At 39.6% G+C, this 24,390-nt stretch overlaps 1 protein-coding gene across 4 annotated transcripts in view; it reads left to right on the top strand.

Moving 5' to 3' along the window:
* Positions 1-24,390, top strand: part of LOC115179502 (zinc finger protein OZF) — a 155,173-nt gene that overhangs the window by 51,544 nt on the left and 79,239 nt on the right. The window contains exon 4 of one of the 4 annotated variants that reach the window (XM_029741088.1): positions 7,941-8,059. The exons of 2 other annotated variants lie outside the window; for them this stretch is intronic. In XM_029741088.1, coding sequence (XP_029596948.1) covers positions 7,941-8,044 — 104 coding nt within the window. In that variant the 3' untranslated portion in view covers positions 8,045-8,059. Of the gene's footprint in view, positions 1-7,940; positions 8,060-8,168; positions 8,188-24,390 lie in introns of those variants that run through there. One more of the 4 variants, XM_029741078.1, reaches the window with a different exon arrangement.

Here is a 24,390-nt window from a genome sequence, read left to right as displayed (position 1 = left end):
GGCATTGAGCAAATTTCAGGTCTGCTGAGCAAAAACATGAATGTTGTCAAAGTTCTGTGCAACTTCCTGTAACCGCTTTAAGTTACAGTTCTGACAGTGGCCAAGTAGGCTACTGTGGCTATTTAATCATAATGTAGGCCTACCAGAGTGGCATACCATAAAAAGCAATGGAGAAGAATGCATCCCATAATGTTTTAACATGGAAATAGCTGTTCTATTGTTCAGCCTGCAGTAGCAGCAAATGTGTGGTGTTCAATGTAGGCCTACATTCCATGAGACTTAAAAAAAAACATGCAGGTCTTGACATTAACCTGTTAATCCACTTGTTCTTCAGACAAGGTGACTAAACATGTTGTTTTATGCAAGAAATCACTTTAGAAAACAAAATGCATTATTATTCCCATATCGTTATCATAGAGAATGAGACTAATTATGTTACTCTCTGCCTATTGGCTACTTGGCTTCTTCAAGACCTTCTCAAAATCCAACAATGCCCCTTTAAGAGATAAAAAAAAAGCTTTTTACCTTACTGGCTTTTCAAAGATGGCTAAAAATGCAGACATTTTGTGCTCTTGTAGGAAGCAACCACTCCCCCATTGTTGACTAGAAATTAGCTATAACTGGGCTAAAAACTCACTAACTACCAAAGAATATGAACAAAGGTGCACAGGTGGCTACATGCAGCTCTCGCTTTGATCTCAAAACAAGCCCATCTACTTGTGACCACTCGTACTGTAAGCACAGTCCAGTTCAAAGTGAATGGCCGATCCATGTATGACAATGGGCTATTTGCATTTAGGCCTACAGCAGCTCTGATTGGTTATGGCACAGTGGTCTGTGTAGAGTAATGACCTGAATCTTGTCTGTCAATGCTATAGAATCCTACTCCAATGCGCTCTGTCTACAAGAACATTTCTTGCACAGTTTAGCATACTAAAAGTCTTTGCATAGTTTGTTTTGATTGGGTATGTTACATTGAAAGTGGCTAATATTGTGTTGATTCGAGCAAAATTCCCACAGTAGAGTGAAACGTTGATAGTGTTTAACTTAAGGGGGAAAACTCTAGAAAGTTGAGGGAAATTCAATCTTGTGCTTCTCTGCGCTGGCTGATATTTCTTCTGCGGGGCAGCCTGAGGGGAGCAGTGCCCAAGCAGGCACGCAGTTTAGAGGGAACATTGTGCCTCAATAATTAATCTCAAGATAGAACGTTGGTAATAGTCAGTGACAAATATAAATGCTAAGCAGGTCTAGGATAAAGGGAATGCACAGTGAAAACTGCATTTATATTGTATTTATTTTGAACTAAGGCAGATGTAGTCAATATTACTGTCTGTTGAGCTGTATCTGAACAGCCAATCATGTGTTTTGTTTCGCCTCAGATGAGGTGACATGTCCACCCAGAGACCAGAAGGATAGCTGTAGATACATCAACTCTCCACTAGGAGGTGCTGGCCAGCCTATTATCAACTGAAATGTTATTAGTCACATGAGCCGAATACAACAGGTGTAGACCTTAGTGAAATGCTTACTTACGAGCCTCTAACCAACAATGCAGTATAAGAAAAAATACGGATAAGAATAAGAAATAAGAGTAACAAGTAATTAAAGAACAGCAGTAAAATAACAATAGCGAGACTATATACAGGAGGCACCGGTTAGTTGAGGTAATATGTACATGTAGATAGAGTTATTTCAGTGACTATGCATAGATGATAACGACAGAGAGTAGCAGTGGTGTAAAATGCAAATAGTGGGTAGCCATTTGATTAGCTGTTCAGGAGTCTTATGGCTTGGGGGTAGAAGCTGTTTAGAATCCTCTTGGACCAAGACTTGGCACTCCGGTACCACTTGCCGTGTGGTAGCAGAGAGAACAGTCTCTGACTATGGAGGCTGTAGATAGTGGATAGAAGGTTGAAGATCTAACGTTGTTTCAAAGGTACAAATTCAACATATATTCAACCTATTTATACAAGGTTTAACTATTTTGAAAATTGGTTAACATGATGACATAATCCTGTAGTTGTAACCTTAAAACAACCGTTTTTGCAAATCCAATGTACAGTATTCTACACGTACATTCCACGTCACAATACGTTGACAAATTATGTTGAAACAACATTGATTCAACCAGTTTGTGCCCAGTTGGCACCTTGTCAGTTGTGCTGTGTTTTGTTAGCTTCTACTGAAAAGATATTGAGATGACCTTGGATTTGCCCTTAGGGTTGAATACCCTCTGGCCACAATTTGTGGTGAGAACCAATATAGATAATTAGATATGATATTGATTTTGTTTGATATAGATATGAGCAAGGTATATTGTGATGTTGGTTTATCCTTGCTGTTAACCTACACTTTTATGTATAGTAGAACAGCCTATGTGACTGTTGCTGGAGGCTCAAAACCTTCTCAATTTAGCATAGTTAACTGATGGACCATGGGCTATCAATTGGTTCCTATTGTATTCAAACTGTTTAGGTATGTTAGACACCCAGAACAATCACACTTGGCCCAATGAGCATTCAGCATCAGTTTTCTGGACTTCACAAAGCCATGGAAGTGAAGTGTAGACAGTTGCATTGTAATTCATTGAAATAGATATGATCTCAGTGGAGGCTGAGAGGAGGATGGCTCATAATAATGACTAGGACGGAACGAATGGAACGGCATCAAACACCTGGAAACCATGGAAACCATGTGTTTGTATTTTATACCATTCCAACCATTATCACCAGCCTGGCCTCCCCAATTTAGGTGCCACCAACCTCCTGAGTTTGAAAAATTCATCAGTTTGAAAAAATCCTACTGTTATTGATATATATTTTCCATATTGTTGCCTGACAGTGGACTATGTGGTACTGCTTCCCTCTGCAGTTTTCTGTGGGAATGAGTTAGTAGACACAACATGTATCAGATAGAGATGTTGTGATGATCAGTTTTCTGTGGGAATGAGTTAGTAGACACAACATGTATCAGATAGAGATGATGTGATGATCAGTTTTCTGTGGGAATGAGTTAGTAGACACAACATGTATCAGATAGAGATGATGTGATGATCAGTTTTCTGTGGGAATGAGTTAGTAGACACAACATGTATCAGATAGAGATGATGTGATGATCAGTTTTCTGTGGGAATGAGTTAGTAGACACAACATGTATCAGATAGAGATGGTGTGATGATCAGTTCTCTGTGGGAATGAGTTAGTAGACAACATGTATCAGATAGAGATGGTGTGATGATCAGTTTTCTGTGGGAATGAGTTAGTAGACACAACATGTATCAGATAGAGATGATGTGATGATCAGTTTTCATAAGTAGTTTGGGATCATTCTTTACTACTAAATGACTATTTCTTTAATGATAAACAGCTATGAAACAAATTCATGTATTTATTAAATAGTCTTTTCAAAACTTGTTAGTCATTGATAGTCATTGACTAGTCATTGATAATAAATGTGTTTGGAAAACCACATTCAAGCCAACTAAATTGATCAGCCAATGAAAAATAAAGTTTGTATGTGAATTTATGCTGGTCAAACTCTTCTCTTTTGTATAATGAATTACAAAAAATAGTTTCAAGTGACATATTTAGTGTTTTTCTGAAGCTGAACAAGACAGGAAGTTGAAATGAACATCACAAAGCTAAATCTGACCTATTCTCTAACATGTTTTGTCAGCATCAGCAGCTGTGAGCCCTGCTAGAGTACTGTAACTTTATTGATCTACTGAATCATTGTAGTTTTGGGGGGTTATCTTTACAGTAAATATTATGCTTTTGTTTAATTAATGGAATTCAAAATATATATTTGTATTTATCTACTCAATACATGTCACGACACCAGTACACATTGGGGCAAGCCAATTTGCTAGTCACCAATATTCTCGAAATCAAATCAGTGATGACTGTTTAACAGTCTTGTGGCCTGGAGATAGAAGCGGTTTCCTTCTCTCTGTCCCAGCTTTGATGCGCCCGTACTGTCTCCGCCTGATGGTAGCAGGGTGAACAGGCCGTGTTCTTAGCCTTCCACAGAGATCTTCTACAATGCATATGTAATATGTTGAAAACCTTACACTAAAACAGACACCGCTTTAGTTTTCTTGAACCAAAGTTTATTTGTCTAGCTAATCAATCTCACTTTTATATTCTACATGCTTCAGCAGTAGTTAGTCCATCAGTCCAATATTGTCGCTGTTACACTGTGGTAGTGGGGGGGAACAGGAAGTTCCGGGTAGCCTGCCACCATTCTACAGAATAAAGAAAACGCCAGAACTGTGCTGACCGTTAATCGTTATTACTACAGGTATGTAATAGCACGTTTAAACGGACTAATATCGAAAGAACGTCATAACATGTTAGATAACACATCCGTCAAGGTATGATCAGGTTTGGGAAAGGTTTTGTCTTGTTTTTCTGTGAAGAACGTGATAAAAACTATTTTACAAGCACACACGTTTCCATTTGTGAGGCTTTCCATACTCGTATATAGCTCAGTGGGTTTCGCCTGGGGATTTCAGTACAAAACGTTTTGGAAAGTTGCAGATAGAAATTCCCTGAATAGAACTGATTTGATTCCTTAGAATCAGAGGCATGTTTGTTCTACATAATACATTTATATCTGAATGTGGCCAACGTCTCCGTCCTCCTGCTGAACTCAGCCCTGGTACTCGCTTGCTCCTACCTATGTGAAGATGACTACAATAACGATTAGCCACAATAGTTGAATTTGCTGTTCGACCTCTAAATAAAAGTCCCAAATCAAAGTGATACAAACGGATAGAAAATAGTGGAATCATTCTATATTTGGACTAGAAACGCTAAACATGGTTGGAATGTTACTTAATTTAAAATGAATTACAATAATTCATTAATTTGAAAATAAACAGAAAAAAAAACGTTTGAAATCCCACCGTGGATGTTATAGACCACATAATTGCATTGAGGACATTTTTCTATGAACTTATGAAGCGGGTTGGATTGTGCACCCATATAACGGTGACACCCACAGAATACAATTACCAAGAGTTAACACAAATATTAGCGTCTTAGCTCTTATTGCAGGACTTTGACCGAAAAATCACCTTCCCAGTCAGTCTATTGCAGGGGTACTCCAGTACTATTTGAGAAGGTCCAGTCACACAAATTTCCTAGGTGGCAAAGGTCCAAATGGATATTGTCATTTATTGGCATAGTAACAACCCCCTAACTTGAAATTATTCAAACTGTTCACTACCCTCTTGTTGGCGGAGAGAACATTTAGCAGTTTTAATGCTAATATCCCACAATTCTACACATTACGATGGGGCTGAGATTTGTTCTCTGTTTTAAAGCTAATTTCCTACAGTTCTACACGTTTCCATGTGTTATGTGTGTTAATATGATGCCAGGGGTCGAAGCCCAACCAAAAAAGTATTATTATATATATTTTTTGGACCCGTGGTCCGTATTGACCCGCTCTGGGTCCGGACCGCGGTCCGCCAGTTGAGTATGGAGGATCTTTTGTTTGTGTTGGACATTTATATTGCACTCTACAGCCTTACCTATGGATTGTTCAGTCTACTCAGTGACACCCACAGAACACAACTATGTCGAGTTTACACAAATATTAGCATCTCCGCTCTATTGCAGGACTCTGAAACCTCTGTTGTCCGGGAGTATGCTCTTTTTTTCTCATTGTATTATTTTATCAATATAGTTTACTTCTTTGGGCTAGGGGGCGGTATTTTCACATCCGGATGAAAAGTGTGCCCAAAGTTAACTGCCTGTTACTCGGGCCCAGAAGGTAGGATATGCATATTATTAGTAGATCTGGATAGAAAACTCTCTGAAGTTTCTAAAACTGTTTGAATGATCTCTGTGAGTATAACAGAACTTATTTGTCAGGCGAAACCCCGAGGACAAACCATACAGATTTTTTGTTGTTGTTGAGGTCACTCTTTTTTCAATGGGTTTTCAATGGGAATCTAGATTTCTAAGGCACTTGCTTGCATTTCCTATCGCATCCACTGGATGTCAACAGTCTTGGTTGATGTTTTTCCTTTGAGAAATGAAGAAGTAAGGCATTTCAGAATGAGGGTCGAGTGAAGTGTACTGTTTGTTAGAGGTGCGTGACCTGAAAGCACGCTCCACTTTGTTTTCGTCCTGTATTGAACACAGTTTAACCAACAGCAAGAGCGACATCATTGATGTATACAAAGAAAAGAGTCGGCCCAAGAATTGAACCCTGTGGCACCCCCATAGAGACTGCCAGAGGCCTGGACAACAGGCCCTCCGATTTGACACACTGAACTCTATCAGAGAAGTAGTTGGTGTACCAGGCGAGGCAATCATTTGAGAAACCAAGGCTGTTGAGTCTGCCGATGAGGATGTGGTGATTGACAGAGTCGAAAGCCTTGGCCAGGTCGATGAATACGGCTGCACAGTATTGTTTTTTATCGATGGTGGTTATGATATCGTTTAGGACCTTGAGCGTGGCTGAGGTGCACGCATGACCAGCTCTGAAACCAGATTGCATAGTGGAGAAGGTGCGGTGGGATTCGAAATGGTCGGTAATTTGTGTGTTGACTTGGCTTTTGAAGACTTTAGAGAGGCAGGGTAGGATAGATATAGGTCTGTAGCAGTTTGGGTCAAGAGTGTCCCCCCTTTGAAGAGGGGGATGACCGCAGCTGCTTTCCAATCTTTGGGAATCTCAGACGACACTATCGAGAGGTTGAACAGGCTAGTAATAGGGGTTGCAACAATTTCGGCAGATAATTTTAGAAAGAGAGGGTCCAGATTGTCTAGCCCGGCTGATTTGTAGGGGTCTAGATTTTTTTGCAGCTCTTTCAGAACATCAGCTGACTGGATTTGGGAGAAGGAGAAATGGGGAAGGCTTGGGCGAGTTGCGGTGGGGGGTGCAGTGCTGTTGACCGGGGTAGGGATAGCCAGGTGGAAAGCATGGCCAGCCGTAGAAACATGCTAAAAATAAAGGTTAAATTAAAAAAAATAGGAAGATATGGTCTCGCAACTTTCCTGGCGTGAACGGTAGGGGCTTGGTGTGTTTGGATATCCTAGAGGAAGAGGTGAAGCGAGAGAATTCAATCTGTCCAAAAGATCTATCCAAAAGAAGGCCAATGCTTTTCTATGGGCTTGCTTTGGACCTAAGCTTGTCCCCTGCCTTCCCGCCTTTGGGACACCGACTCCCATTGTTAGGGCGGAGACGTGCATCTCGTCATTATATACAGTTCTCTGGTGTAAATGGGAAGGTGCACACGTCAAAGAGAAGCGACGGAGACGAGACCAAAAATACAACATGACAACAAGCCGACATAAACGCTCATAAAAATGAAAAATAACAAAACCTTGCGATACAGGCATATGGAATATAGCGCAAAAACATACATTCATATTAATTCGATATGTTTACTCCAGTACTGCAGGTGGCGGTAACTCAGTAGCGTCAACGAATTCAGATCAGGCAGTGTGGGTGCATGAGAGACAAGGTTGCTCTACTGTTTTGGATCTAAATGTAATGATTATCAGTTTTCTACATGTGTACTAATATTCAGACACATTCAGTTGTTTCTATATTTATCTATAAATGTTACTATGGTGTGAACGGAAATCCTTTTGGTTTTTGATTTAAATAATACAGTGAAGACAAGGTTATTCAGGAAAATAGTACATAGTGCTGCCTGAAACATACTGCAACCTCGTACTAAATGTTTTTTGAGTCATTTATGTAAATGTAGGGGATCTACTAGAGGTTAAGTGCACTTACATTGTGTAATTTAAAGTGTGCACTTTGTGTCTAATGTGAATGAATGTTTTGTTGTCAATGCTTAGCTACCTGATCTATTGAAATGAGATAATTGAACAAGAAAAAATGTATATATTTTTAGAGAATAAGAAAGTGCCAGAACTGTCAAGACAGTAACTTGTGTTTGTTTCTCTTTATTACTACAGGACGACTAGAATTAAGTCTGTCCGGTAACATCAACAGTGAGGACAAACCCAGCCTGCCTCTCTCCTTCCACACTGAGTCCAAACCTACAGTCACTGGGTCCTGATTGTTACAGTGGAGCCCAATTTGCACTGCAGGATCCAGAGATGGCATCAGTGAAGCTGGAAGACTGCAGTCAAATACTGGAGCTGAATGTCAACATTAAAGATGAAGAAGAGGAGGAGAAGATTGGTAAATCTATTTCTCATGGTGAAAGCAGGTTCTATCTTACTAAGTTATGACCCAGTCTGTTGCTATTGTAAATTCTGTAATTCTGACATCACATCCCTGAAGAACACCAGACTGTACAACAAAGCTTGTGTTGTTCTTTCCAACACCAGTATTGCCAGCATTTGTTTTATTCACTGGGCTATCTGGAGTGATCAGAGAGTAGACTAAAGAAGTGAACTAGATAAACTGCCAGTGTTTTAAAGTTCTATGAAGTGAGTCTGTGTAGTTAGTAACCCTTGTGATAGTGAGTGGATGATGATATGAAATGAGTCTGTGTAGTTACTAACCCTTGTGATAGTGAGTGGAGGATGATATGAAATGAGTCTGTGTAGTTACTAACCCTTGTGATAGTGAGTGGAGGATGATATGAAATGAGTCTGTGTAGTTACTAACCCTTGTGATAGTGAGTGGATGATGATATGAAATGAGTCTGTGTAGTTACTAACCCTTGTGATAGTGAGAGGAGGATGATATGAAATGAGTCTGTGTAGTTTCTAACCCTTGTGATAGTGAGAGGAGGATGATATGAAATGAGTCTGTGTAGTTACTAACCCTTGTGATAGTGAGAGGAGGATGATATGAAATGAGTCTGTGTAGTTACTAACCCTTGTGATAGTGAGTGGAGGATGATATGAAATGAGTCTGTGTAGTTACTAACCCTTGTGATGGTGGAGGATGATATGGCTCATCATTTTCACTCCTTTTTGCAATCAGCTGTCGTCCACTTTTATAATAGTTGTATTCCCCTTTTGCTTTGTACAGTATACTTACAGTGCCTTTGGCAATTATTCATACCCCTTGACTTATTCCACATTTTGTTGTGTTACAGCCTAAATTCAAAATGGATGAAATTGATATTTAATATACCCAATACCCCATAATGACATACATAATGTATTTAGAAATGTTTGCAAATTTATACAAATTGAAGTGCAGAAATATCTCATTTACATAAGTATTCACACCCCCAAGTCAATACATTGTAGAAACACCTTTGGCAGCGATTACAGCTGTGAGTCTTTCTGGTTAAATCTCTAAGAACTTTGCACACCTGGATGGTACAATGTTGTACAAATTATTTAAGATCTGTCAAGTTGGTTGTTGATCATTGCTAGACAGCGGTTTTCATGTCTTGCCATAGATTTTCAAGCCGATTTAAGTCAAAATGGTAACTAGGCCACTCAGGAACACTCAATGTCATCTTGGTAAGCAACTCCAGTGTATATTTGGCCTTGTTTTTTTAGGTTATTGCCCTTCTGAAATGTGAATTTGTTTCCCAGTGTCTGTTGGAAAGCAGACAATCAGGTTTTCCTCTAGGATTTTGCCGGTGCTTAGCTCTATTCCGTTTCTTTTTATCCCCCTCAAAAATGTTAAAGTCCTTGCCGATGACAAGCATACCCATAACATGATACAGCTACCACCATGTATAGAGTGGGACTCTTGATGTGTTGGATTTGCCCCAAACAACTGCTACTCTCTGTTGTTATCTATGCATAGTCATTTTAATAACTCTACCTTGTACATACTACCTCAACTAACCGGTTCCCCCGCACATGTTATTTTACTGCTGCTCTTTAATTACTTTTTACTTGTATTTCTTATTCTTATCTGTATTTTTTTTAAACTGCATTGTTGGTTAGGGGCTCGTAAGTAAGCATTTCACTGTAAGGTCTACACCTGTTGTATTCGGCGCGCATGTGACTAATAAAATTAGATTTTAAGTTAATTATTTTTGACACGTTTTTTGCAGTTTACTTTAGTGCCTTAATTCAAACAGGATGCATGTTTTGGAATATTGTTTTTCTGTACAGCTTTGCTTCTTTTCACTCTGTTATTGATGTTAGTATTGTGGAGTAACTACAATGTTGTTGATCCATCCTCAGTCTAACTGTTTTAAAGTCACCATTGGCCTCATGGTGAAATCCCTGAGCAGTTTCCCTCCTCTCTGGCAACTGAGTTAGGAAGGACGCCTGTATCTTTGTAGTGACTGTGTGTATTGATACACCATCCAAAGTGTAATTAATATCTTCACCATGCTCAAAAGGATAGTCAATGTCTTTTATAAAATGTTCTACCCATATTCTGATAGGTGCCCTTCCTTGTCAGGCATTAGAAAATGTCCCTGGTCTTTATGGTTGAATCTGTGTTTGATATTCACAACTTGACTGAGGGACCTTTACAGATAATTGTATTTGTGGGTTACAGAGATGAGGTAGTCATTCATAAATCATGTTAACCACTATTATTGCACACAGAGTGAGACCATGTGACTTGTTAAGCTTGCCATAACAAAGGGGTTGAATAGTTATTGACTCAACATTATGAGGTATTCCGCTGACGTTATGGGGTATTCCACTGACGTTATGGGGTATTCCACTGACGTTATGGGGTATTCCACTGACGTTATGGGGTATTCCACCCCGCTGACGTTATGGGGTATTCCACTGACGTTATGGGGTATTCCACTGACGTTATGGGGTATTCCACTGACGTTATGGGGTATTCCACTGACGTTATGGGGTATTCCACTGACGTTGTGGGGTATTCCACTGACGTTATGGGGTATTCCACTGACGTTATGGGGTATTCCACCCCGCTGACGTTATGGGGTATTCCACTGACGTTATGGGGTATTCCACTGACGTTGTGGGGTATTCCACTGACGTTATGGGGTATTCCACTGACGTTATGGGGTATTCCACTGACGTTATGGGGTATTCCACTGACGTTGTGGGGTATTCCATTGACGTTATGGGGTATTCCGCTGACGTTATGGGGTATTCCGCTGACGTTGTGGGGTATTCCGCTGACGTTGTGGGGTATTCCACTGACGTTGTGGGGTATTCCACTGACGTTGTGGGGTATTCCACTGACGTTATGGGGTATTCCACTGACGTTGTGGGGTATTCCACTGACGTTATGGGGTATTCCACTGACGTTATGGGGTATTCCACTGACGTTGTGGGGTATTCCACTGACGTTATGGGGTACCCCACTGACGTTGTGGGGTATTCCACTGACGTTGTGGGGTATTCCACTGACGTTGTGGGGTATTCCGCTGACGTTGTGGGGTATTCCGCTGACGTTGTGGGGTATTCCACTGACGTTATGGGGTATTCCGCTGACGTTGTGGGGTATTCCACTGACGTTGTGGGGTATTCCACTGACGTTGTGGGGTAAAGACAAAATAGTTTTCAGGGTTCCCATATATAACACTTTCTGGCCAACTGGTGGTTTAGTTCCATCTGTCCTCCAGGTGATCTGTCCTCCAACTGGTGGTTTAGTTCCATCTGTCCTCCAGGTGATCTGTCCTCCAACTGGTGGTTTAGTTCCATCTGTCCTCCAGGTGATCTGTCCTCCAACTGGTGGTTTAGTTCCATCTGTCCTCCAGGTGATCTGTCCTCCAACTGGTGGTTTAGAATCTACAGATGTGGTATTCATATTCAGATGCTAGATAGTCATAGTAGAATTCATGTTGGTACAACAATATCCAATATCTAGTCATGTATCCATGCCCTTGTATGTGTGTGGTATTGGGTGTAGGCCAATGATACAATCTCAATTTAATCCATTTTAAATTCAGGCTGAAACACAACAAAATGTAGAAAAGGTCAAGGGATGTGAATACTTTCTGAAGGCAATGTATATGAAGTCATATGTATATCTCATCAACTGACTGGTTCTTCTTCTGTTGTTCACACAGGAGACCATGTTGAGACATTCTCTACATCCAGAGAGCAACAGCAGGAAGATCACAGAGCTAAGAGGTTTCACCACTGCCCACATTGTGAGGAGATTTTCCCAATTCTATCAAAGCTAAAAATACACCTAAAAATACACACAGGAGAGAATCTGAATTCCTGTACCGACTGTGAGAAGAGCTTCACAACATCAAGAGCTCTGACAGTTCATCAGAGAGAGCACACTGGAGAAAAGCCTTACTCCTGCACTGACTGTGGGAAATGCTTCAATAGATCATCTAAATTAACCATTCATCAGAGAGTGCACACAGGAGAGAAGCCTTACTCCTGCTCTGACTGTGGATCGAGTTTCTCCCAATATGGCCATTTAAAATCACACCAACGTATACACACCGGAGAGAAGCCATACTTCTGCGCTGACTGTGGGAATAGCTTCACAACATCGAGGGCTCTGACAATTCATCAGAGAGTGCACACAGGAGAGAAGCCTTATTTCTGCTCTGATTGTGGAAAGAGTTTCTCCCGATTGGATACCTTAAAAAATCACCAATTAATACATAAAGGACAGAAGCCTTACTCCTGCTCTGACTGTGGGAAATGCTTCATTAAATCAGCTAAATTAACCATTCATCAGAGAGTGCACACTGGAGAGAAGCCTTACACCTGCTCTGACTGTGGAGAGAGTTTCTCCCGATTGGATGCCTTAAAAAGTCACCAACTAATACATAAAGGACAGAAACCTTACGTCTGCTCTGACTGTGGGAAAAGTTTCTCTCAACTGGGCAACTTAAAAACCCACCAACGTATACACTCAGGAGAGAAACCATTCTCCTGTTCTGACTGTGGGAAGGGATTCTCCGTATCGGGCAACCTAAAAACCCACCAACGTATACATAAAGGAGAGAAGCCATTCTCCTGCTCTGACTGTGGAAAGAGTTTCTCCATGTCAGGCAACTTAAAAACCCACCTACGTATCCATAAAGGAGAGAAGCCTTACTCCTGCTCTGACTGTGGGAAATGCTTCAAAACATCAGCAGAGGTAAATGTTCATTGGAGAACACACACAGGAGAGAAGCCTTACCACTGTGACTGTGGGAAAAGTTTCTCCAGATTGAATACCTTAAAAACCCACCAACGTATACACACAGGCGAGAAGCCATTCTCCTGTTCTGTCTGTGGGAAGAGTTTCTCCGTATCGTGCAACCTAAAAACCCACCAACGTATACACACAGGAGAGAAGCCATTCTCTTGCTCTGACTGTGGGAAGGGTTTCTCCATATCGGGCAACCTAAAAACCCACCAATGTATACATAAAGGAGAGAAGCCTCACTCCTGCTCTGATCATGGTAAATGCTGAGGTAAACGTTCATCGCAGAACACACGGGAGAGAAGCCTTACCACTGTGACTGTGGACAAGAGTTTCTCCAGATTGAATACCTTAAAAACACACCCACATATACATAAAGGAGAGAAGCATCATCCGTTCTCTCAGACCAGCTAAGATTAATGTCACTCCATCACTTAATTCTCATCTCATAAAGGAAGTAGTAACAGTTCATTTGATCAAAAGAAGAAAGCGTAGCACACTGTTGTTTCTCACTGTGCAGTGGAAAGGGAACGTTTTCTACAACGTTAGCCTCTACTTTACTGATCAGTGTGTTTTGTTAGCTTCTACTGTAGAGATATTGAGATCACCATGGATTTGCCCTTAGGGTTGAATACCCTCTGAGGTGTCTCTCATTGAAACAATAAAGTCTGAGGGTTGACTGTGGTAGTACTGCTTTCATCTAAAGTTTTCTGTGGGAATGAGTTAGTAGACACAACATGTATCAGATAGAGATGGTGTGATGATCAGTTTTCTGTGGGAATGAGTTAGTAGACACAACATGTATCAGATAGAGATGGTGTGATGATCAGTTCTCTGTGGGAATGAGTTAGTAGACACAACATGTATCAGATAGAGATGGTGTGATGATCAGTTCTCTGTGGGAATGAGTTAGTATACACAACATGTATCAGATAGAGATGATGTGATGATCAGTTTTCTGTGGGAATGAGTTAGTAGACACAACATGTATCAGATAGAGATCATCACATCATCAGTTTTCACCATAAATTTGGCTGGATTATTTGTTGCTACTAATTACTATTTGTTTAATGATACACAGGCTATGAAACGACTACATGTTTATTAAGTTGTCTAAAACTACATTTGTTATTTTAGTCATTGATGATGAACATGTTTGGATAACTGCATTGATCTGCCAATACATTTTCTATGTGTATTTGTGTTGGTCAATCTCTTCTCTTTTGTATTATTCTTGTGTACAGCTGGCTGGAGTGTTTATGGACATATTCCATCTCTCCCTATCCCACTTGCTTCAAGATGTCCACTGTTGTTTCTGTACCCAAGAAAGCGAAGGTAACTGAACTAAATTACTTTTGCCCTGTAGCACTCCCTTCTGTCATCATGAAGTGCTTTGAGAGACTAGTCAAGGATCATATCACCTCCACCTTACAACGTAGACCCACACAATTCACTTACCGCCCCAACAGATCCACGGACGGCACAATCGTCATTGCACTGCACACCGCCCTATCCCACCTGGACAAGAGGAATACCTATGTAAGAATGCTGTTTAGTGACTACAGCTCAGCTTTTAACACCATAGTGCCCTCCAAGCTCGTCACTAAGCTCAGGGCCTTCGTTCTGAAATCTTCCATGTGCAACTGGGTCCTAGATTTACTGACAGGCCGACCCCAGGTGGTGAGGGTAAAACCTAAATGTTATACGTCAATCAAGTGATCTGGATACAAATATTGTGAAGGTGGATTTTTTTTGTATTTATAGCCACAGTTATTAATTGTAATGCACAAGAAGTCCAGTAAGATGGACATCATCTACATTTGAGACGTTTTTGGGCCTCCAAGACTTCACTACAAGGACTATTGGCTGCAGAAAACCGACCTGATTAGAACAGAAAAGCAGGCTGATTCAGTCTAATTTAAATGTTTATAGTTTGTATGGATTCGTCTTTAAAGTATATATTCTTTTTTTAAACCTGTATTATTTCATTTTAGGGATCTTTATTACCCACCTGTAGTGTAGGTGGCAGAATGCCATTATACCAAAAAATAAGATGTCGCCAAAGGGTTTTATAACCAAGATAGACTGCAGCCTTCCAACGGGACCAAATGAGTCATAGTGTGCAGAATAAGCAAGGAGCTGGGCAGAGCCAAGCACGAGCTAGCAAGATCCTATTGGCGCATTCTAGCATTCATCTGCATATTTCCGTTAGGTAACGCCTCCTCTTTGAAGGGCACTTGTGCAATAACTCAATTCGCCTTTGCACGCCTTCTAAACAACGCGATTGTTAAAAACTTGCAAAGAGTGAAGTCTACTAATCTTAGTCTACTCTGTTAATAGCATTTCAGTTTTGGGAACAAAAAACTGTATTGAGATCAGATGTTTCTTCGATGAGAAAATGCAAAATCTCGGCCAAAATCCATCTCTTTCCATCTTCTCCCATTGCCAGCCAGAATGGAAACGCCAAGCGGATGCTTCACATTTATACATCCGGTGAAATATCCGTCTCATTGTTCTATCTGTGATGTCGCTGTTGAAACTGTGGTAGTGGGGGAACAGGAAGTTAAAAAAAATAACAAAGAAAGCCGCAGAACTGTGCTGTCGAAACGATAGCTTTTGTATTACTACAGGTTTGTAATAGCACGTTTAAACCTAATTTCGAAAGAATATGTCATAACATATCAGGTAACAAATCCGTCTATTATCATGTTAGGTATAACGTTTGGTAAAGGTTTTATGTGCTCTTTTTTTTCTGTTAAACCGAATGAGTGAAGGACGCGATAAAAAAGTTATTTTACAAGTCACATAGCTAGAGACGTTGGTTTGTCTAAGTGAATGTACATCATTTCATCAAGGTCATTTCATAAAGGATCCATTTATTTGACATTTCTAAATTAGTGACGCGAGCTAGTAAAATGGCGGCGCCAACAACTGCGTCACCAGACTTCAGTACAGGCAGTGCGGATGCATCAGAGAGTAGATGCCCGGAGTTGAGCGGTCGGAAATCCCGCTCACTGCTCCGGCGTTCCACGTCCTTTCCAAATGCTCTGCTAAAAACTGCACTTAGTTTACAGGAAAGAAAATTGCCGCTCCATTCATTAAAATCACAATGCAACCAACACTCATCTATTTTTGTGACTACATGGACCTACCATTTGGTTTTGAAGTATTGAAACCAAGCCATATGATTTGAATTAAAAGTTTTTAATAAACATGAAAATGTGAATGTAAGAAGCGCTCGTCATTTCAAATAGGATACATGTCATATTAAACAGCATATAAACACTCTAAATAGGCTACATGTCATATTAAACAGCATATAAACACTCTAAATAGGCTACATGTCATATTAAACAGCATATAAACACTCTAAATAGGCTACATGTCATATTAAACAGCATATAAACACTATAAATAGGCTACATGTCATATTAAACAGCATATAAACACTATAAATAGGCTACATGTCATATTAAACAGCATATAAACACTAAATAGGCTACATGTCATATTAAACAGCATATAAACACTATAAATAGGCTACATGTCATATTAAACAGCATATAAACACTCTAAATAGGCTACATGTCATATTAAACAGCATATAAACACTCTAAATAGGCTACATGTCATATTAAACAGCATATAAACACTCTAAATAGGCTACATGTCATATTAAACAGCATATAAACACTGAATAGGATACATGTCATATTAAACAGCATATAAACACTCTAAATAGGCTACATGTTATATTAAACAGCATATAAACACTCTAAATAGGCTACATGTCATATTAAACAGCATATAAACACTCTGAATAGGATACATGTCATATTAAACAGCATATAAACACTAAATAGGCTACATGTCATATTAAACAGCATATAAACACTGAATAGGATACATGTCATATTAAACAGCATATAAACACTCTAAATAGGCTACATGTCATATTAAACAGCATATAAACACTCTAAATAGGCTACATGTCATATTAAACAGCATATAAACACTCTAAATAGGCTACATGTCATATTAAACAGTATATAAACACTCTAAATAGGCTACATGTCATATTAAACAGCATATAAACACTCTAAATAGGCTACATGTCATATTAAACAGCATATAAACACTATAAATAGGCTACATGTCATATTAAACAGCATATAAACACTCTAAATAGGCTACATGTCATATTAAACAGCATATAAACACTCTAAATAGGCTACATGTCATATTAAACAGCATATAAACACTCTAAATAGGATACATGTCATATTAAACAGCATATAAACACTCTAAATAGGATACATGTCATATTAAACAGCATATAAACACTAAATAGGCTACATGTCATATTAAACAGCATATAAACACTGAATAGGATACATGTCATATTAAACAGCATATAAACACTCTAAATAGGCTACATGTCATATTAAACAGCATATAAACACTCTAAATAGGCTACATGTCATATTAAACAGCATATAAACACTCTAAATAGGCTACATGTCATATTAAACAGCATATAAACACTCTAAATAGGCTACATGTCATATTAAACAGCATATAAACACTCTAAATAGGCTACATGTCATATTAAACAGCATATAAACACTGAATAGGATACATGTCATATTAAACAGCATATAAACACTCTAAATAGGCTACATGTTATATTAAACAGCATATAAACACTCTAAATAGGCTACATGTCATATTAAACAGCATATAAACACTCTGAATAGGATACATGTCATATTAAACAGCATATAAACACTAAATAGGCTACATGTCATATTAAACAGCATATAAACACTGAATAGGATACATGTCATATTAAACAGCATATAAACACTCTAAATAGGCTACATGTCATATTAAACAGCATATAAACACTCTAAATAGGCTACATGTCATATTAAACAGCATATAAACACTCTAAATAGGCTACATGTCATATTAAACAGTATATAAACACTCTAAATAGGCTACATGTCATATTAAACAGCATATAAACACTCTAAATAGGCTACATGTCATATTAAACAGCATATAAACACTATAAATAGGCTACATGTCATATTAAACAGCATATAAACACTCTAAATAGGCTACATGTCATATTAAACAGCATATAAACACTCTAAATAGGCTACATGTCATATTAAACAGCATATAAACACTCTAAATAGGATACATGTCATATTAAACAGCATATAAACACTCTAAATAGGATACATGTCATATTAAACAGCATATAAACACTAAATAGGCTACATGTCATATTAAACAGCATATAAACACTGAATAGGATACATGTCATATTAAACAGCATATAAACACTCTAAATAGGCTACATGTCATATTAAACAGCATATAAACACTCTAAATAGGCTACATGTCATATTAAACAGCATATAAACACTCTAAATAGGATACATGTCATATTAAACAGCATATAAACTCTCTAAATAGGCTACATGTCATATTAAACAGCATATAAACACTCTAAATAGGCTACATGTCATATTAAACAGCATATAAACACTATAAATAGGCTACATGTCATATTAAACAGCATATAAACACTCTAAATTGGCTACATGTCATATTAGACAGTATATAAACACTCCAAATAGGCTACATGTCATATTAAACAGCATATACACTCTCTAAATAGGCTACATGTCATATTAAACAGCATATAAACACTATAAATAGGCTACATGTCATATTAAACAGCATATAAACACTCTAAATAGGCTACATGTCATTAAACAGCATATAAACACTCTGAATAGACTACATGTCATATTAAACAGCATATAAACACTCTGAATAGACTACATGTCATATTAAACAGCATATAAACACTCTAAATAGACTACATGTCATATTAAACAGCATATAAACACTCTAAATAGACTACATGTCATATTAAACAGCATATAAACACTCTAAATAAAAATATAATATATTTTTAGATAATAAAGAAAGTGACGGAAATGTCAAGACAATGACTTTTTGTCTGTTACTTGTTACTACAGGACGACTAGAATTAAGTCTGAAGCTGGTAACATCAACAGTGAAGACAAACCCAGCCTGCCTCTCTCCTTCCACACTGAGTCCAAACCTACAGTCACTGGGTCCTGATTGTGACAGTGGAGCCCAGTTTGCACAGCAGGATCCAGAGATGGAATCAGTGAAGCAAGAAGACTGCAGTCAAACACTGGAGCTGAATGTTAACATTAAAGATGAAGAAGAGGAGGAGAAGAATATTGGGAAATCTGTTAATCATGGTAAGAGCAGGTTCTATCTAACTATAAGTTCCCTCCATAAGTTATGACCCAGTCTGTTGCTATTGTAAATTCTGTCATTCTGACATCACATCCCTGAAGAACACCAGACTGTACAACAAAGCTTGTGTTGTTCATTCCAACTTCCCACTGTGCATAAAAAGGTGCAGTAGAACTGTTTCATGATGAACTGTTTCAATGAGAAGGTAGATGTTATTTCATGCGACTGAGACTTGCCTGGTTTGACACCAGTAAAGGGAGCGTTTTATTCACTGGGTTATCTGGAGTGATCAGAGGGTAGACTAAAGAAGTGAAGTAGACAAACTGCCAGTGTTTTAAAGTTCTATGATATGAGTCTGTGTAGTTAGTAACCCTTGTGATAGTGAGAGGAGGATGATATGAAATGAGTCTGTATCGTTACTAACCCTTGTGATAGTGAGAGGAGGATGATATGAAATGAGTCTGTGTAGTTACTAACCCTTGTGATAGTGAGTGGAGGATGATATGAAATGAGTCTGTGTAGTTACTAACCCTTGTGATAGTGAGAGGAGGATGATATGAAATGAGTCTGTATCGTTACTAACCCTTGTGATAGTGAGAGGAGGATGATATGAAATGAGTCTGTGTAGTTACTAACCCTTGTGATAGTGAGTGGAGGATGATATGAAATGAGTCTGTGTAGTTACTAACCCTTGTGATAGTGAGTGGAGGATGATATGAAATGAGTCTGTAGTTACTAACCCTTGTGATAGTTAGTGGAGGATAATATGAAATGAGTCTGTGTAGTTAGTAACCCTTGTGATAGTGAGAGGAGGATGATATGAAATGAGTCTGTGTAGTTACTAACCCTTGTGATAGTGAGGGGAGGATGACATGCCCCTTTTTAGCTTTAATCTCTTACCCACTTTTAGAATAGTTGAATTCCCCTTTTGTATTGTACAGCCGACTGATATGAATACATATGTCACCTGGTACAGCCAGAAGAGGACTGGCCACCCCTCTGAGCCTGGTTCCTCTATGTTTCTTTCTAGGTTCCTGACTTCTAGGGAGTTTTTCCTAGCTGCTGTGCTTCTACATCTGCATTACTTGCTCTTTGGGTTTTTAGGCTGGGTTTTTGTAAAGCACTTTCTGACAACTGCAGATGTAAAAAGGGCTTCATAAAATACACTGCTCAAAAAAATAAAGGGAACACTTAAACAACACAATGTAACTCCAAGTCAATCACACTTCTGTGAAATCAAACTGTCCACTTAGGAAGGAACACTGATTGACAATACATTTCACATGCTGTTGTGCAAATGGAATAGACAACAGGTGGAAATTATAGGCAATTAGCAAGACACCCCCAATAAAGGAGTGGTTCTGCAGGTGGGGACCACAGACCACTTCTCAGTTCCTATGCTTCCTGGCTGATGTTTTGGTCACTTTTGAATGCTGGCGGTGCTTTCACTCTAGTGGTAGCATGAGATGGAGTCTACAACCCACACAAGTGGCTCAGGTAGTGCAGCTCATCCAGGATGGCACATCAATGCGAGCTGTGGCATGAAGGTTTGCTGTGTCTGTCAGCGTAGTGTCCAGAGCATGGAGGCGCTACCAGGAGACAGGCCAGTACATCAGGAGACGTGGAGGAGGCCATAGGAAGGCAACAACCCAGCAGCAGGACCGCTACCTCCGCCTTTGTGCAAGGAGGAGCACTGCCAGAGCCCTGCAAAATGACCTCCAGCAGGCCACAAATGTGCATGTGTCTGCTCAAACGGTCAGAAACAGACTCCATGAGGGTGGTATGAGGGCCCGACGTCCACAGGTGGGGGTTGTGCTTACAGCTCAACACCGTGCAGGACGTTTGGCATTTGCCAGAGAACACCAAGATTGGCAAATTCGCCACTGGCGCCCTGTGCTCTTCACAGATGAAAGCAGGTTCACACTGAGCACGTGACAGATGTGACAGAGTCTGGAGACGCCGTGGAGAACGTTCTGCTGCCTGCAACATCCTCCAGCATGACCGGTTTGGCGGTGGGTCAGTCATGGTGTGGGGTAGCATTTCTTTGGGGGGCCGCACAGCCCTCCATGTGCTCGCCAGAGGTAGCCTGACTGCCATTAGGTACCGAGATGAGATCCTCAGACCCCTGAGATCCTCAAACCATATGCTGGTGCGGTTGGCCCTGGGTTCCTCCTAATGCAAGACAATGCTAGACCTCGTGTGGCTGGAGTGTGTCAGCACTTCCTGCAAGAGGAAGGTATTGATGCTATGGACTGGCCCGCCCGTTCCCCAGACCTGAATCCAATTGAGCACATCTGGGACATCATGTCTCGCTCCATCCACCAACGCCACGTTGCACCACAGACTGTCCAGGAGTTGGCGGATGCTTTAGTCCAGGTCTGGGAGGAGATCCCTCAGGAGACCATCCGCCACCTCATCAGGAGCATGCCCAGGCGTTGTAGGGAGGTCATACAGGCACGTGGAGGCCACACACACTACTGAGCCTCATTTTGACTTGTTTTAAGGACATTACATCAAAGTTGGATCAGCCTGTAGTGTGGTTTTCCACTTTAATTTTGAGTGTGACTCCAAATCCAGACCTCCATGGGTTGATAAATTGGATTTCCATTGATTATTTTTGTGTGATTTTGTTGTCAGCACATTCAACTATGTAAAGAAAAAAGTATTTAATAAAATTATTTATTTCATTTAGATCTAGGATGTGTTGTTTAAGTGTTCCCTTTATTTTTTTGAGCAGTATACATTTGATTGACATGTATATCACACCAACTGACTGGTTCTTCTGATGTTGTTCACACAGGAGACCATGTTGATACATTATCTACATCCAGAGATCAACAGCAGGAAGATCACAGAGCTAAGAGGTCTCACCACTGCCCACATTGTGAGGAGATGTTCCCAATTCTATCAAAGCTAAAAATACACCTAAAAATACACACTGGAGAGAATCCGTATTCCTGCTCTGATTGTGGGAAGACTTTCTCCCGATTGGATACCTTAAAAACACATGAACATATACATACAGGAAAGAATCCGTATTCCTGTACTGACTGTGGGAAGACTTTCTCTCGATTGGATACCTTAAAAACACATGAACGTATACATACAGGAGAGAATCCATATTCCTGTACTGACTGTGGGAAGAGCTTCACAACATCAGGAACTCTGACAATTCATCAGAGAGTGCACACTGGAGAGAAGCCTTACTCCTGCTCTGACTGTGGGAAGAGCTTCTCTCAACAGATCCATTTACAAAAACACCAACATATTCATACTGGAGAGAAGCCTTACTGCTGCTCTGACTGTGGGAAGAGTTTCTCTCAACAGAACCACTTAAAATGTCACCAGCGAATACATACAGGCGAGAAGCCTTACTCCTGCTCTGACTGTGGGAAGAGTTTCATCCGATTGGATATATTAAAATGCCACCAGCGAATACATACAGGAGAGAAGCCTTATTGCTGCTCTGAGTGTGGGAAGAGTTTCTCCCAACTGGGCAACTTAAAAACACACCAACTTATACATAAAGGAGAAAAACCTTACTCCTGCTCTGACTGTGGGAAGTGCTTCACAACATCAACTGATGTAAAAGTTCATAAAAGAGCACACACAGGAGAGAAGCCTTACTACTGCTCTGACTGTGGGAAGAGTTTCTCCAGATTGTATACCTTAACAACACACCAACGTATACATAAATGAGAGAAGCCTCATCAGTTCTCTCAGACCAGCTACATTTAAAGTCATTACATCACTTAATTCTCAAGAAATCGTAGCACACACTATTGTAATCCTATTGTTTCTCACTGTGAGGAAAGGGAGCATTATAGAATTTTAGCCTCTCTTTACTGATCAGTGAGCATCTTGTCAGTTTTGGTGTGTTTTGTTAGCTTCTACTGTAAAGATATTGAGATTACCTTGGATTTGCCCTTAGGGTGGAATACCCTCTATGAGGCTGGCGTGACTGGGTGGTACTGCTTCCCTCTGCAGTTTTCTGTGGGAATGAGCTGGTAGACATGTATCAGATAGAGATGATGTGATGATCAGTTTTCTGTGGGAATGAGTTAGTAGACACAACATGTATCAGAGATGGTGTGATGATCAGTTTTCACCACTAGTTTGGGGGAATTATTTGATTTATTAAACAACTTTTTGTTTAATTATATACAGGTTATGAAACAACTACATTTGTTTATTCAGTTACATTTTAAAACTAGCTTAGTTATTTTTGTCATTGATGATGAATATGTTTAGATAGCAAACTTAACTGATCTGCCGATTTAATAAATACATTAAATTGTACATGAATTTGAACTGGTCAAACTTTTTTCTTTTATAGTTAGTTCTTTCATATTAGATCTGACAGTATGAATGGTTCTTATGGTTGTATTCAGTTCTTCATATTAGATCTGACAGTATGAATGGTTCTTATGGTTGTATTCAGTTCTTCATATTAGATCTGACAGTATGAATGGTTCTTATGGTTGTATTCAGTTCTTCATATTAGATCTGACAGTATGAATGGTTCTTATGGTTGTATTCAGTTCTTCATATTAGATCTGACAGTATGAATGGTTCTTATGGTTGTATTCAGTTCTTCATATTAGATCTGACAGTATGAATGGTTCTTATGGTTGTATTCAGTTCTTCATATTAGATCTGACAGTATGAATGGTTCTTATGGGCTGAGTGCTTGTAGTGTTTTGGTATGACTACAGACAGGAGTTCTCTCTGACCCTGTGATGTCACCAGGACAGAACCACATGTCTCTATCACACTCCAGCCCAGAAGGTGGCAGTGATGCACAGTTAATGGTGGTTTGCACACTACCAATAAACACCATAGAAGAAGAATGTATACTTAGTGACCACACCCCTTCCCCATGCTGCAAAAACAATGAGTGTGCATTCAGTGACCACACACAATTAAACATTTTGTAAGTACCTTTATTTTAACAACATCAGATTTTTTGTTTATTGTCTCTAGTGATGGGGAATCAAAGTTTCCTGAATCATTGAGGTGTTCCAGCCAATTGTGTCGAAAATAGGGTGAGGCACATGGGCTACTAACATCTTCCTACACAACATA

Source organism: Salmo trutta, chromosome 39 (assembly GCF_901001165.1).
Source record: "Salmo trutta chromosome 39, fSalTru1.1, whole genome shotgun sequence".
Classification (NCBI taxonomy): Eukaryota; Metazoa; Chordata; class Actinopteri; order Salmoniformes; family Salmonidae; genus Salmo; species Salmo trutta.
This window is presented reverse-complemented; position numbering and strand designations above follow the sequence as displayed.